The sequence below is a fragment of the Squalius cephalus genome (assembly GCF_949319135.1).
Source record: "Squalius cephalus genome assembly, chromosome: 1".
Lineage (NCBI taxonomy): Eukaryota > Metazoa > Chordata > Actinopteri > Cypriniformes > Leuciscidae > Squalius > Squalius cephalus.
The window spans coordinates 25,376,764-25,391,592 of NC_137122.1; the positions used below are offsets into that span (position 1 = coordinate 25,376,764).

General features: G+C 35.2%; 2 protein-coding genes across 5 annotated transcripts in view; both read right to left on the reverse strand.

The window, feature by feature from the left end:
* Positions 1 to 14,829, reverse strand: part of LOC307157648 (uncharacterized protein) — a 117,468-nt gene that overhangs the window by 10,319 nt on the left and 92,320 nt on the right. The window lies entirely within an intron of this gene.
* On the reverse strand, positions 669 to 11,222 carry LOC307157531 (uncharacterized protein). Of its 2 annotated transcripts, XM_079869455.1 has the most exons (17): positions 11,081 to 11,222; positions 10,649 to 10,993; positions 10,176 to 10,532; positions 9,881 to 9,985; positions 9,707 to 9,802; positions 6,234 to 6,326; positions 5,354 to 5,428; positions 4,926 to 5,039; positions 3,754 to 3,849; positions 3,485 to 3,535; positions 3,141 to 3,221; positions 2,895 to 2,978; positions 2,439 to 2,501; positions 2,145 to 2,219; positions 1,854 to 1,968; positions 1,377 to 1,411; positions 669 to 1,274 (listed from the first exon to the last, which is right to left on the reverse strand). In XM_079869455.1, the coding sequence occupies exons 1-17, from the start codon at positions 11,133 to 11,135 to the stop codon at positions 1,252 to 1,254; spliced, it is 1,863 nt and encodes a 620-aa protein (XP_079725581.1). In that variant the 5' UTR covers positions 11,136 to 11,222; the 3' UTR covers positions 669 to 1,251. The 2 variants fall into 2 exon arrangements, with proteins under 2 accessions (XP_079725581.1, XP_079725582.1); XM_079869456.1 differs by lacking the exon at positions 669 to 1,274 and having other exon boundaries at positions 1,331 to 1,546; positions 1,870 to 1,968.

Below are 14,829 nucleotides of genomic sequence, written 5' to 3' on the forward strand. Positions count from 1 at the left end.
AACCACCAGCAAAATAAGATAAATAAAAAGTTGTAGAAGAGAAACTGCATTAGATTATTTTTACAAGATGTAATATAAGTCGCAGGTGTCCCCAGAATGTGTCTGTGAAGTTTCAGCTCAAAATACCTCACAGATAATTTATTACACCATAAAGCCTCATTTTTGAGTGAAAGGAAAAACATGCTGTTTCCATGCATGTATCTTTAAATGCAAATGAGCTGCTGCTCCCCACAACGCTTTCAAAGCCATTTCAGTCTAAACTTCTGATATATGGTTTTCTGAGCGCACACATCCGAAGCGAGTCCTGTGAGTATTAAACTAAGTTCTCTTTCACGTATTATTGCCCTTAAACTGTCAAATACAGATACAAATAAAGGCTATATCAAAAACACAAAGTTCACATAAACACAGTCGTTCATGTCTGTGAACGTAAATAGCAAGTAAAGAAATTGCATGTGTATATTAGATCTGTGTATTAAAGTGAAAGCAGCGTAATATAGTACCTACTGCTAAACTGTTAATATGAATCAAACAACAAAAGAAAAAACTGAAAATCACTCACTGCTCTGGATTGAATTAACTTTAGTAGCTTTAATAAGAACACATTTCCTACTTAAATTCTGCAGTTAAATTCTCTGGTGAGGAGATAAACATGGCAGACTGGGGTCTATGCTAATAGGGCAGAGTCCATCAGCAGTCATAGGCAGGGCCTAATCATATGTGATTTCACATTGTGACACTTATTATTATGATTTATGGGGATTTAAAAAAAGAGGAGTGCCATCAAGAGAGACTTCCACAGAAAGGAATCAGTACACATTTATTTTCATGGAACTGCAGCTACACACAAATAAACTAGCAATTCACATACTTCCCAAACATGTAACTGAAAGAACAACTTATTTTCCAATTCATTTTACACATTGCATAAATATATTTTCATAATTTAAATTTGGCACAGTCAACTAGGTTGCTTTACCACTACTAGTTAAAAAAGAAAAACAATATGTGCGCTAAATGCATGATCACTGATGCAACTACCAACAGTTCAGGACAAATTGATTCACACTTTCATTAAAGAAGACATGTACATTACATATGTAGAAATAATTTTCACCCTCAGCTTGTTGATTTCTTCTCATAAGGTATCATGTTTTTGCAGAGCGAGCAGTAGAGTGCAGGATAAATGTGGAAGAGTCTCATTTCTCTGTCGGTGAACCATCAAATTAAGGTGCAGAAAGATTCTCCATTTCATTCAGTTTTGATGGATTGTTCTGTGTTTAAAACAAGACATTGGCATCTACACAACTGAACTCTGTTAACATGTCAAACTGCAGATCAGCTAAAACATTGTAACTTCATAAATATTACATTACCCTGAAATGACATCTCCGTCTCTGAAGCGAGTTCCCTTGTTTAAATGTAAATATGTGTTAGAAAACATAATTTAAAAGTAATTATAGAGTTAATCATATAAAGTTTTATTTAAAAAAATTGAGCTGGTGAAAAATGAAAAAAACCTGCACTTACTCAGGCTTATTCTTCACTGTAGGACAGGAGGCATTAAATGAAAGAAAATTATTTACATGACATGTTACATTTACATTCATGTAAATATGTAATATTATCAGCAAGTTAATAAGATTTAGCTAAATTAAAACCACAGTGAGTAAATCAGATAACCGGCTACAAAAAGTAACCTACGCAGCACTGCCTGTTTGTTACTGAGCCTATAACTTTTTTTATAAACCAAACAGATCGCACTATAATTCATGAGTCTAAGTCGTTATTTATAATGTTAACTTCTCATACTTTTGACAGTCAGGCTGATTTCAGTCTCCTTAAAAAAATACTTTAAATGGTACTTACAGAAAGCACATATTTGTAAAAACATCCAATATAAGGCAAAAACGCATTCAGAGAAAAACACAATGACTCTCAGATCCTTTGTGACATGCTCACGATTTCCTAAGAATTAAAATGAAAGAACTACATAAGGAGAAAGGAAAATGAAGACATTTGAAAACAAAATGGTCAAGCAATTTTTAATAATTGTAATGTAATCAGTTGTTATGTTTTTTTTGTATTAGATAAACCTGTATGATATTAAAATATTAAAATGTATTAAAATATTCAACTCTTACGTGCTTTCAGGATCAGTTCTGCTGTCAGTGTAACAGAGTTCAACAAAACAAGACCAACTTCATTACAGAGATGCACTATAACACAGACACACAAAAACAAATAAAATTGCTGCAGTAATACATGAAATTACTGAAAATTTGTTACCACTAAAATCTGTACATTTTATTTTTTTACAGTATGTGCTACTATAATTGTCTTTTGCATTAATATAATTATGAGGGTTTTTATAAATATTGGATAAATCAAGAAAATAAGAAATAAAGTGATTCATATTGTCAGTAGTGTGTAATTACATGCATTTGATTCTTGTTGGTTTGTCTCAGTCTGTTGTCTCTGCGCTTCTGAATGTTCTGCCTCTGTTAAAACAAAACAGATTTATCCTGGGCTCAAAAAACACCGCTATTCTAATAACATGTTCATTTATTGATAAAATGTGACTACTGTAACTGCTAAAGCACAGGAAACCCCCAGTGGTAAAATAACACTCTGTGTTTATATAATCTATCCTCAAGAGTGTTAAAAAAGTAACACTGAAGCAGCAGTGTTAATGACATATGTGATTAATTAAGTGATACTTGAGCATTATTGACGACACCAGACATTAAATCTCTGAAGATCTCAGCAGAGGAGGATTAAACAACAGTTTAGCATAATTACCAGCTTCACTTATTACCAACCAGACTGACTTTGACTGTCATACATCTACAAAAGTTATTTTTGAGAATTAACAGAGGTCTGATGGATAATACCAATAACATGATCTGGGTCTTCAAAGGCAACCATAATCCTCAGAACTTCGAGAAATACAACCAAACAGGTCCATTGCAAGTATTCTGTTAATTGGGGAAAAAAAGGGATACTATTTTTTATTTAATTTCCAAAGTGTTTGAGATGCAAAACTAAAATTTAATCATAAACTTAAATGTGCAACAATTTATTTAAAAAAAAAAAAAAAAAAAAAGACATCCATTATTACAAAAGCAAGTATAGAATACCTTTCTCTCCTCCAAATATGCATACATGAACATAGACCACTAGTGTGATGTATAATGTTATCATCAATCTCCAGAAGATGGCTGTGAATAAAAATATATACAATACATTCTGCATTCATAAACTTTCACAGTCCACATAATACATCTGATCTCAGATATGACACAGTTGAACTGAACATTTTTCAATGTTGGTCAAATATTATAACTGCTGATTGATCAAGGCTGTTGGTTGTTAAAATTGTAATTTATATACTTATTCTGCAGCATACATCCAAATCATGATAAAAAGTTGACATTTAATATTACTTAATTTAATTACACATACACAAATAACATGCACTTACTTCGCATGCACATAAGCAGTATAGACTGAACCACTGGCAGAGCTAGAAAAGCTAAAATAAGAGATTATTATTTATTTTTTCATTCAAACAAAATTACACTATATGCCATGAAAACACATTTTGATTGCTCAGAATATAATAAAGAGTCTGTTTCATGTCAAATTCATGTCAATATGTCACTCAAGTAATTTTTGTTGTTAGTATGGCTCATTACTCCATTCAGATTAATAAACTACACATGAAGGGATCTGCATTGAGGTGTCGCTTACCTGGATTAGGAAGTCCAAATGAGGATATCAGTAGGAGGAATTGTGCCAGAGACAGATAATATAAACAGATCCACTTTAAGTGCATCCTGCTAAAACCTATGAAAAATAAAATAAAATAAAAACACACACACAACATAAATGGATGCTTGTCACATCTTTTCTTATATAACAGAATTCCAACTAAAGGACCAGGTTTGCTCATCATATGGTTTGCTGGTTGGCCAGATGAAATGTCTGAGCTTTAGCTTGGTCACATTGTCGAAGAAAATATCAAAATGTACGTAACCTATTCTCACTCCCCTTTCCTTTATTTTTCTTCTCTTTGCTGTTCCTCATTTCTTGCACATTTTTTTCTGGGCCTTAAGTTGTGGTTCTTCTTGCTTTTCTTTAACCAAGCTCTGCCCTATTGTATACACTTCACTTCAGACCAGTGGATCAGGCTACACTGGCATCTCCTTACAGACAGTGACCTTTAATTGTTCTTGATAACAGCTTTTGTTTGTGAAGTGGATGGGCTAAATGTGTTAAAGTGCAACACACACTCTTCTAGAGCAAATAGTCCACACTAAAAACAACAAAGATGACCAAAAAACATAGTTTGTTAAACCTAACTAAATTAAGGAAAACATTTAAACAAGTTAAATTAAAACAGAGGAAACAAGTTAATTTAAAACAAAATATTTCGTTGAACTAACTTAATAAATTTAAGTTCCTGAGTCAAGAGCACACATTAGCATGCAAAAGACCATTTCATTAAGTATGTCTATAACTTGTGGGATGAATAAGCGAAAAGAAACTTGCATCAGTATACTGGCATTATCAAGTGAAACTGCCCACACAGTCATAGTGATCCACAGCCACTAGCGATTGGCTGCTTTCAAAATACTATGGTTCACAGTGCGCTTTAAACTTGTGAAAACTATTTCACCAAATTTAAATTTTTCGCCACTAGGTGGCAAGTTTAGTGAACCCATGAACCATGTGGGTTTTACGTGACCTCAGATAATTTTTTTAATGTAGACATTGACACTTTTGTACAATAAATTCTCTTAGTCTCTTATTCGCCTGTTGCTAGCGTGTTGAGTACTTCAGAAGAGGGAAGCTTTTTTCCTTTCTTAGCCTGACACTCAGCTATATTAACTTATGGAAACAAATTATTCAGAAACTCTTACCTCTACTCAAAACGAAAGAGAGCAGCACAACAAATCCAAAAAAAATTCCAAAAATGATGCGCCGTCCAGAGGTCTTATAATGTGCACTCTTTTTCCAGGCATCTATAAAAAAAACTGCCAGAGGAACAGATGAAAATGAAATGCCCCAAAAAAGATGTGACTATACAAGATAAATATAGACCTTAAGCTGTAGTTAACTGCAATGTTTGTCAACATTTGTTTTAATTAAATAAGGCTGTTCTAATTTATGTGGAGATCACCTCATCTTATTTCAGAATGATGAAGAATGTTTAGTTCTTATAGCTCAAACTTTAGAGCATGGCGCTTGCAATGCCAAGGTCAACGGTGCAAGTCAGTGAAACACTTTTAATTGCTTTTAATATCAGAATAATGAGCATGACTTCTGTGCAAAATGTGTATGTACCTACCTGAATAAACAATAATGGTGAAAACAGCTAATTCTTTTTTTCTACATGAAAACCTGATCCATGTTTTAATGTTGTCTGTAAACAAAACATTGAATATACCATATTAATATTTTATAAAGCACTATGATGTTTGTTCATCCTGTTCTGCTTTATTATAACCTTTATTTTACCAGGAAAGAAGCACATTGAGATTAAGAATCTCTTTTACAAGAGCGTCCTGGCCAAGACTGACAGACACAGCACGTTTGAGTTTAACAAACATCCAACAATACATACACATATACACACACAAGCAAATCCAATCAAATTTCAATATCACTACATAGCTAGCTAAAACATCTACAGCCCGATGTTTCCTTCTCCAAATCATTTAAAAAATACTTTAAAAGTGTCCAACGAAACCAGTTTCTTCAGTTTCAATGTACTTTGTAAACAATTCCAGGCAGAGGGAGCAGCAAATTTAAATGCCTTTTTCCCAAACTCTGTACGTGCCACTGGAACAGACAGTAAAAATAATTCCTGTGACCGGAGGCTATAGCTACAAGCATACTTTTTACAAATGTATGTACAAATATATGAAGGAAGTAAACCTCTGCTTGAGTAAATTGCCCCTCTGTTAGATAGTAAATATTCTTATCAAATTTTGAAGCATGGTTGCTAGTCACCCAGCAGACACCAGTTTTAAAAAAAACATGTTGTCTTTATGCATTCATCCTGAGTTAGGCATAGGGATCTTGACCATGTTTCAATATTTGACATCTTAATGTATTTAACTGTAACAGCTGTAATATACACTATGCTAAGTATTAGCTAATATGTCATCATCAATGTTTCTTCTAATGATCTCCCTGAAAAAAAATCTGTACATGGTAAAACATACCTTGAAGATAATTGAAATAGGACAAAGCCAAAATCAGCATGAAAAACCTCAGAATATTAAGAACACAGCAGGTGATGATCTCAGGCAGAAATCCTGGAACAGAATATTAAATGATGGGTATTAGATGATATAAGACAAAAAAAAAAAAAATCTTATGTAAATTTCTCATCATGAGAAAAAAAAAGAATATTTCAAGACAGAAAATGTGCCATATTCTCAATATTGTGTAGCCTATAGGCTATATATCAATATATATCTGTATATAACTACAATATAAATATAGCTCCATGCAGCAATTATGGGGCAGAGCCGTGACCATCAATTGTATAAAGTTTGATTGAAGTTCTCCAAACGTGTTTATTATTTTAGGTAGTTATTATCACGATAATCCATGTCCAAGAGTCCATTTCCTCGGATGGGATGGTTTTTATTCGTTATTTGACACTATAAACCATGCTATAAACACACACTGACCTCATTGAGCTTTTATTTTGGCACTTCCGGTTACCGGCATTTTGAATTTGCATATTAGTTAAATATTTAGTTTCACCAGAAACATTTAGATTCAACATTTAGATTTAGATTTAACATTTAGATTTAACATTTATATTTATATTTAACATTTAGATTTAACATAGATTTAAATGTAATATTTAGATTTAACATTTATATTTAGATTTAACATTTAGATTTAGATTTAAAGCTACACTGTGTAACTTTTTTTGTTGATTCTTAGCAAAAAACACTTAGTTCTTTCAAAAATATATGTGCTCATTAATGTATATTTACTTCTTTCAAGTAATAAAGTATTCTCTTAAGTTTATAATCTGCCATTGAAAGTATATACGGGTGAGGGGTTTGAATGCCGGTCGCCATGTTGCCCCTCCATCTTGAAACTACATTAGCCAAAGAGGGACATGCCTGTAAATTCAAGCTTCGCCTTTTGCGTTTTTAACTCAGTGACACCGTGACGAATGCGAGGGGGAGATTACTCGCGAGCTCGCGAGTGCCGGCAGATTTGAAAGATAGTGTGATGTGTGTGTGTGCGTACTCACATTTGAAAGAGAGAATTAAAACGTCAACGCGACAGACAAATCAGCAAGACCATAGTCAATATTGACGTAACTTTTCCCAGATGGAAAGAGCTCATGAGGAGAAAAGATTTTAAAACGGACGCCGAGGTTGCCTGCTTTCTTGTCGACAGGTAATTCAGCCTGATGTAATTCATTTGTGTAAATTCTAAGTTTTATAGTTGCTTGTCTAACCATAGCATAGTTGTGCATAACGCCAGAACGACCTCTAGTATAACTTCATCCTCGCGTCAATGGTGAAAAAGTATTGTTTACCTTGTAACATAAATCTGTGCTGCGACGGATCACAGGTAATGAATAGTTTTAAAGGCGCAATTTTTTAAGCTATATAAAAAAAAGGACACTGTAAATTTTAGTTATTTTTAATTGCTTTTACTTTGTACACATTGTAACGTTAGCCTAATCTGATTATGCTGGGATAGCCGATTCCAAGGGTGACGTTTACCTCCTGACATCTGTCCTGTAGTTTTATTCATTTTAGACGTATTGTTTATTATTGTCATGGACGAAGTGATAACTGGAAGCCATGTTAATCTTGGAATAATACGGCCACCGTAGGAGTTAAAACGCCCTCGGAATTGAGAGGAACAGAAACTAAAATTCACTGGGTAGTCATATACAATTTAACCGCTAGATGGGGGTAAAAATCACACAGTGTAGCTTTAACATTTAGATTTAGATTTAACATTTAGATTTAAATTTAATATTTAGATTTAACATTTAGATTTAGATTTAACATTTAGATTTAGATTTAACATTTAGATTTAGCATTTAGATTTAACATTTAACATTTAGGTGTAACATTTAATATTTAGATTTAACTATTTAAAATATCTCAAAGTTGACAAATATTGTTGTAAATGTGCTAAAAAGTGACCGTCAAAAATTCATACCAGTTTTTTAAACATTGTTTGAAGCTAACCCCATCAAGGTCGGTCAGAAATCTTGGAGTGATATTGGATGACCAGCTGACCTTCACAGATCACATTTCAAAGACAGATCGATCATACAGGTTTGCACTGCACAACATCAGGAAGATCAGGCCTTTCCTAACTGAGCATGCAACACAACTTCTCGTCCAGGCCCTGGTCATATCTAGACTTGATTACTGCAATGCTCTTCTGGCTGGACTTCCATCATGTGCAACTAAACCTCTACAAATGATTCAGAACACTGCAGCTCGTCTTGTCTTCAACGAGCCCAAAAGGGCCCACGTCACTCCTCTCTTCATCACTTTGCACTAGCTACATCTCGCTGCTCGCATCAAGTTCAAGGCATTGATGCTTGCTTACAGATCTATCACAGGCTCAGCTCCCTCCTACTTTCACTCACTCCTACGAGTCTACATCCCTACCAGAAGCCTACGATCGGTCAACGAGCGACGTCTTGTGGTTCCATCACAGAGAGCCACAAAATCACTCTCCAGAACATTCTCATTCACAGTTCCATGCTGGTGGAACGCTCTCCCCACCCTCATCCGGAACGCAGAATCCTTGGCAACATTCAAAAGACAACTGAAAACCCTTCTCTTCCGTGAGCACTTGTCCTCATAAAAAAAAAAAAAAAAAAAAAAAAAAAAAAACACTTTCCTTTTCCTTTATATCCTACCTTTCATTTTCCCTTATGTCCTCGCTTATGCTACTCTGACCAATGACTGAACTTCGTATTCTGAGCACTTCTTGCGTTGTTTTTTGCCTCTTCACGATGACTCGCTTAATTTAGTCCTAATTTGTAAGTCGCTTTGGACAAAAGCGTCTGCTAAATGACTAAATGTAAATGTAAATGTGACAAAATGTTGCTGTTATTTTCAGCGTGAGCTGCTTTATAAACGGCGCCTCATACCAAGGTTGGTCTAAATACCCTAAAGCATACCAGAGATGTAGCCTCACATCAATGACGTCAAATTCGAGAAACCATTTTTTGGGAACGATTTTTAATATCAAAATAAAAGTGATAACGTTATTGTGTCTCTGCCTCATCAGAGCACAATTTGGTGAAGATTGCATAAAATGTGTAGGAGAAGCAGCGTTGTAATTAAGCAGTTTTTTTAAGTCAAAATTTTAATTTGCATTCAACTCGGCTCGAGCTTCGGAATCAGAGGGAAATTTTATTTGTTTCTAGGCCTTGGTTCAAAGGTTATTGGCAAAAAAAACAGTAGTGCATTTATGACCCTGTGGTGGTGCTAGATTGTTTGAAAGACTTAACACCAAATCAAATTAAAGCTACAACCTTCCTCTATATCTCTGAGCCAATTTTCACAACTTTTTCTATGGGCTGCCATAGTAAGAAGAAGAAGTAGAAGAAAAGGAACAGATACAAAAATTAAGACACTAAACTTTTAAACTTTTACTTTTGTAATTAACTCAATTGTACTTAACTCACCTTCAGTAAGACCCAAGAAGATGAAGACAAAAAACATACAGATGTTTGGACAAAATACCAGAGAAACCTGAAGATTCCAGGTTTTTCTGCTAGTGACTGGAGGGAAGATACAGAATAATTAAAGACATTTATGGTGAAACATACAGAGATAAATCCCAAGAAATAAAAAAGCACCTGTGTTTTTTGATCTGCGGTAAATCATACAGCAGAGCCAAAGTGCAGCTCCAGATGCAGCAGCAATACACAACACCAACATCATTATGTGCAAAGTAGAGAAATCTAAACACAAACACAACTTTTACATCTGAACTTACTATATTTGGTCATTGTTTCTTATAGAGAAATATTTAGATTAATGTGCAATTAAGAACATTCATTCTGTTTCCTGTTATACACTATAAAATGAGTATATGTCTAATAAAGTGTCAGTGTTACCAAAGTATTTATTTGCCATGTTTTGTTGACTCACCCAGTTGCTCCAGTACTATAGTTGTATAGGCTGAAAGTCCTCCAGCAAACACTTGACACATGTAAACTCCTTTGTCCTCAGTTCTGACACTCTTCAGTCTGAGAGAGAAGTTTCCTTTGGGGATTTCATCAGTGAAGAACTCAACTCTGTCTCTGTATCGCTCATCTGATGAATCTGGTAAAGTCTCATTGTTTTGGTAGAGCAAAACCAGAATATCTTCATCTTCATCTGTTTTCCTCCATGAAACCTCTTCAATGTGTTCAGGTTTGATGTGAGAGTCTACAGAGCAGTTCAGAGTGACGTCCTCACCCACAGACGCAGATATGGACACATCTGATCCTGATACTTGCAAGTACTCTAAAAGAAAGAAGTATTACAGAATAAAATATTACATACATTCAGTAGCCTAGTTTTTGTTAAAAAAAACAGTTTCAAATTTAAAGTAGAACTGGAGTCATTCCATACACACTTACCAACATCTTTTATTTCAACTAAAGTTTTGTCAGCAAACTGTTGACTGTAAACTTTACATCTGTAAACGCCTTTGTCTTCTGTTCTCAGATTGTCCAGACGGAGGGAGAAGTTTCCATGTTGAATCTGATCAGTAAAGAAATGAGCTCTATCATGATAATCCTGCTGCTGCTCCTCTGCTCGACTCTCACCATCTTGATACAGATGAACCAGAGTCTCTGAGTCTGTTCTTCTCCATTCCACCTCCAGACCCTTCATTGGTAAAGGTTCATCAACATAACAAGGTAAAACCACTGGAGATCCCAGATGAGAAACCAGAGGACCAGATGGACCACGCACAATAAAGCCTATGAAGAAATAGACAAACTGATTAATGTGTAAAATAAGGAAGAAAAGTGCAAAGGGCATTTTAAACTAAATGTGATAATACGTACCATCAGCAATCATCAGAAGTATTGAAGTAAAAATACACTTAATGTGCATGTCCATGTATAAAAACTATGATAATATAAAATAAATGATCATGTAACAGTTCTTTTGTCCGTGTGTTTTCATATGAGATAACACATATGAAGTAATTCATTTAGTTTCGCTTTTTTAAATTATGTGCGCATCAAGGCTTAATCAGAAATTGTCACAACAGAATCTTGTTGACCCACCATTACATAACTGATGGAGAAGGTGGCTTCTGTTTACACTCAAATCGAACGCACATAAAAAAAAAAAAATAAAAAAAAAAAAAAGGAAATTGAACAAAAATACAAACTTTGTCTGAAAATGTGTCTTCCATGCATCAGAATTTAAGTTTATGCAATGGTGTAAATTTGTATTCATGTGTGTTAATAAGCTGTTTATAGGCTATTTATGTGTGTGTGAGTGTTTCATAAGTCTGCTAATTATGTTTATGTATAATGTATAAACAGGTTCATGTATAAATATGTGCACGTCAAAGGTGTCGTATAGGTGAGCCCAGCTCCAAGTCTCCGTCGTGCATTTCAACTCATCTGGGCTAACCCATGTGGGGCCTAAATGGAAACTAAGGTAAGAACTGTCTGGGCACCAGTTAGACAGCCCATGTGCAACTTATCTGGGCCCGACTTGGCTGTGCTGGCTGGGAGATTTCAACGGTAGGTAAAAGTTTACTGGGAACCAATATTAGTACACAGAGAAGGAATATGCACATTTGTATGTATAGAATAGATTTGTTTATGTAGCAATGTGTTACATGAAAACAATGTAGGGCTGTCCCCGACTAAAGATTTTTCTAGTCGACTAGTAGTCGGTCATTTAAAGGGTGTTTACCCAAAAATTCTTTCATTAATTACTCGCCCTTACTTATGTTGTTCCAAACCCATAAGACAGTTCAAATAGGCGAATGTTTGGATTTACTGCCCGACACTGTAATTACCACTGTTGACATCCTCACGGATTGCATGACTTCGCCACTTCCTGTGAAGGGTTTTTTTTTTTTGCGACTAAACGACAAGTAAAATTTTGGTTGACTAATCCTCTTAGTCGAGTACCTCTTAGACTATTTTCATATCTATTTTTACATTTTACACATAGTGAAAAGAAAACAATGTCTGTTTGCCTCAGTAACAAAATCAAGATTATGAGAGAAAATATAGATTGTATATACAAATATTTTTTTTGTTTTCTTTGTCTTCTTTGTAAAAAGTTGCTCAGGTCAATTGAGCTCAAAGGGGATTATTATTAATTAATTTATAGGGAATTTTGAAAGAATAACTTATTTTATGACAGAATAAATGAATTGTCCAGTGCTCAATTGAACGGGCCGTATCTATCCACTCTGTAGCCAATATCCAAACTATAATGAAAACACAATTTATTAGCACGGTAACAAGATCAGCATATTAAGTCCTTAAAGGTCCCGTTCTGCGTGATCCCATGTTTCAAACTTTAGTTAGTGTGTAATGTTGCTGTTAGAGCATAAATAATATCTGTAAAATTATAAAGCTCAAAGTTCAATGCCAAGCGAGATATTTTATTTAACAGAAGTTGACTACAAAAAACGGCTCGATTGGACTACATCCCTCTACTTCCTTCTTTAATGATGTCACTAGAACCGTTTCTTGACTAACCTCCGCCCACAGAAATGCTCCCTCAACTCTACTGGCTACTTGCGCACTTCTTATAACTTAGGCTACTGTGTTTACTCAGCTCTTACGGTGATTTTCTGAAGTAAAACTGACGCTTCATCTTTTGCGTGATGTACAATAAACTTTATTAAACTCATCAGTACATGTTTGATCATCATTCAGACAGCAGACTTGTAGGCTATTAATAAATAATGGATACATAGCCTACAAGCAGATGACAAATACGTTATAATAACCGTAATTAAACTACTAAACCATACCTGTTTCATCTCTATACAGCACTCTGACTCTGTAGGCATTATTGTCCGACTCGAAATGAACGCCGTTACTGAGAGTTTCTGATATTATCATCATTCCGTGAGATGAATTTTTCCTGACAGACTGAGCGCGAGCTCATGAAGCTCCGCCCCCTGTGTCGTCCAGCAGCACCTCATTTGCATTTAAAGGGCACACACTGAAACAGCTCGTTTTTCTGAGCCCCAAAAAATGTCAATTTAAACATGCTGTAAAAAAATGATCTGTTGGGTATTTTGAGCTCAAACTTCACATACACACTCTGGGGACATCAGAGACTTATTTTACATCTTGTGAAAAGGGGCATATAACGGGACCTTTAAATTAGTAAGCACATAACACAACACACTTCTCTTTAAATACAAACAAGACTTTATTGATTGTTATAACACTTTAACATTTAAAGGAACATGCCAACTTTTTGGGACTTTAGCTTATTCACCGTATCCCCCAGAGTTAGATAAGTCCATACATACACTTTTCATCTCTGTGCGTGCCGTAACTCTGTCTGACGCACCCAATGCTAGCCTAGCTTAGCACAAAGACCGGAGGTAAATGGCTCCAGCTAGCATACTGCTCCCAATATGTGACAAAATAACGCCAACATTTTCCTATTTACATGTTGTGATTTGTATAGTCACAGCGTGTACAAATAACAAGGTCACATGATGAGGCACAGCCATCTTCTAACCGTATACATACTAGGAAATATATTCTCAGAAGGCGAAGCACTGCTACTTGGGCGGAGTGATTTGCTCACAGCACCTGAGAAGCCCCGTGGTGAGGAGCAGAGAGTTCGCTCAGAGTTGGAGTAAATCACTCCGCAGAAGTAGCAGTCCTTTGCACGGAGATGAAAAGGGTATGTATGGACTTATCTAACTCTGGGGGATAGGGTGAATAAGCTAAAGTCCCAAAAAGTCGGCATGTTCCTTTAACGCATAAACAGGCACACACATTCACACGAGTTGCAGAAAGAAAGTTAGGAAAGAATGATTTAAGGTGAAATTATGAAATCCCAAGTTCCTAGCAATATATGCACTTTATAAGACCTGACCTGAAAAAATCATAAATCATTAATTTAAGCCTTCTATCGGTTCTAAGGCAGGGTTATTAAATTTGATAAATGCACCAGTTCGGCTAGAACGGAGGTGTTACTTGCATTGGTGCTGATCTTTGAATGGGGATCCGGGAAGGTGTGGTTTGCTGCCAAGGGGGTTTCCCAGTTTCTCTGTCTAGTTGCGTCTGGAGTGACGTCTCGGGAAGCCAATCATGTTCTGGTGTTTTGGTGGATAAATGGAAGCGGAGTCTCTGGCTGAAGTTTGAGGCGGGCAAAGACTATAGAGTCGTTGACTGAAGCTTTGCAGCAAAAATATTAGATAATATTAGATAATATTATAGTAGATAGTAGATAATATTATAACTAGATTCTCAATGGAAAAGAAAAGAAAGAAAAGGCTTGCATTAAGCTGCTCGTTCTTAACCCATTATTATCTGATCTCTGTCTGTCTTCTCTTCTAACCTCATCTAATGGCTTTGTTTGTGGTCTCGAGTTTTGAAATTTTGATGTGTATGTTAAGAGTACAATACATTTTACACACATTTGATTCATACAATAATTCAAGAAATGAGAAATCATTCACGCTGATATCAGACACTCCATGCTTCCATAAACTATTAAATAGTTATTAAAAAGGACATAAACAATGAGTGATTACATCATGATAGTCAAATGTGTGGGTTACAGACATTATGTAGAATTATGTAATGAA

Bases quoted from the DNA above. Each gene is read 5' to 3' on its own strand.
- LOC307157531 (XM_079869455.1), bottom strand. From the start codon at position 11,135: ATGGACATGCACATTAAGTGTATTTTTACTTCAATACTTCTGATGATT. The intron at 5,429-6,233 runs GTATGTTTTACC...TTTTGTTTACAG, and splicing joins CTATTTCAATTATCTTCAAG to ACAACATTAAAACATGGATC. The intron at 1,275-1,376 runs GTAATGTAATAT...TTTTAAACACAG, and splicing joins GACGGAGATGTCATTTCAGG to AACAATCCATCAAAACTGAA.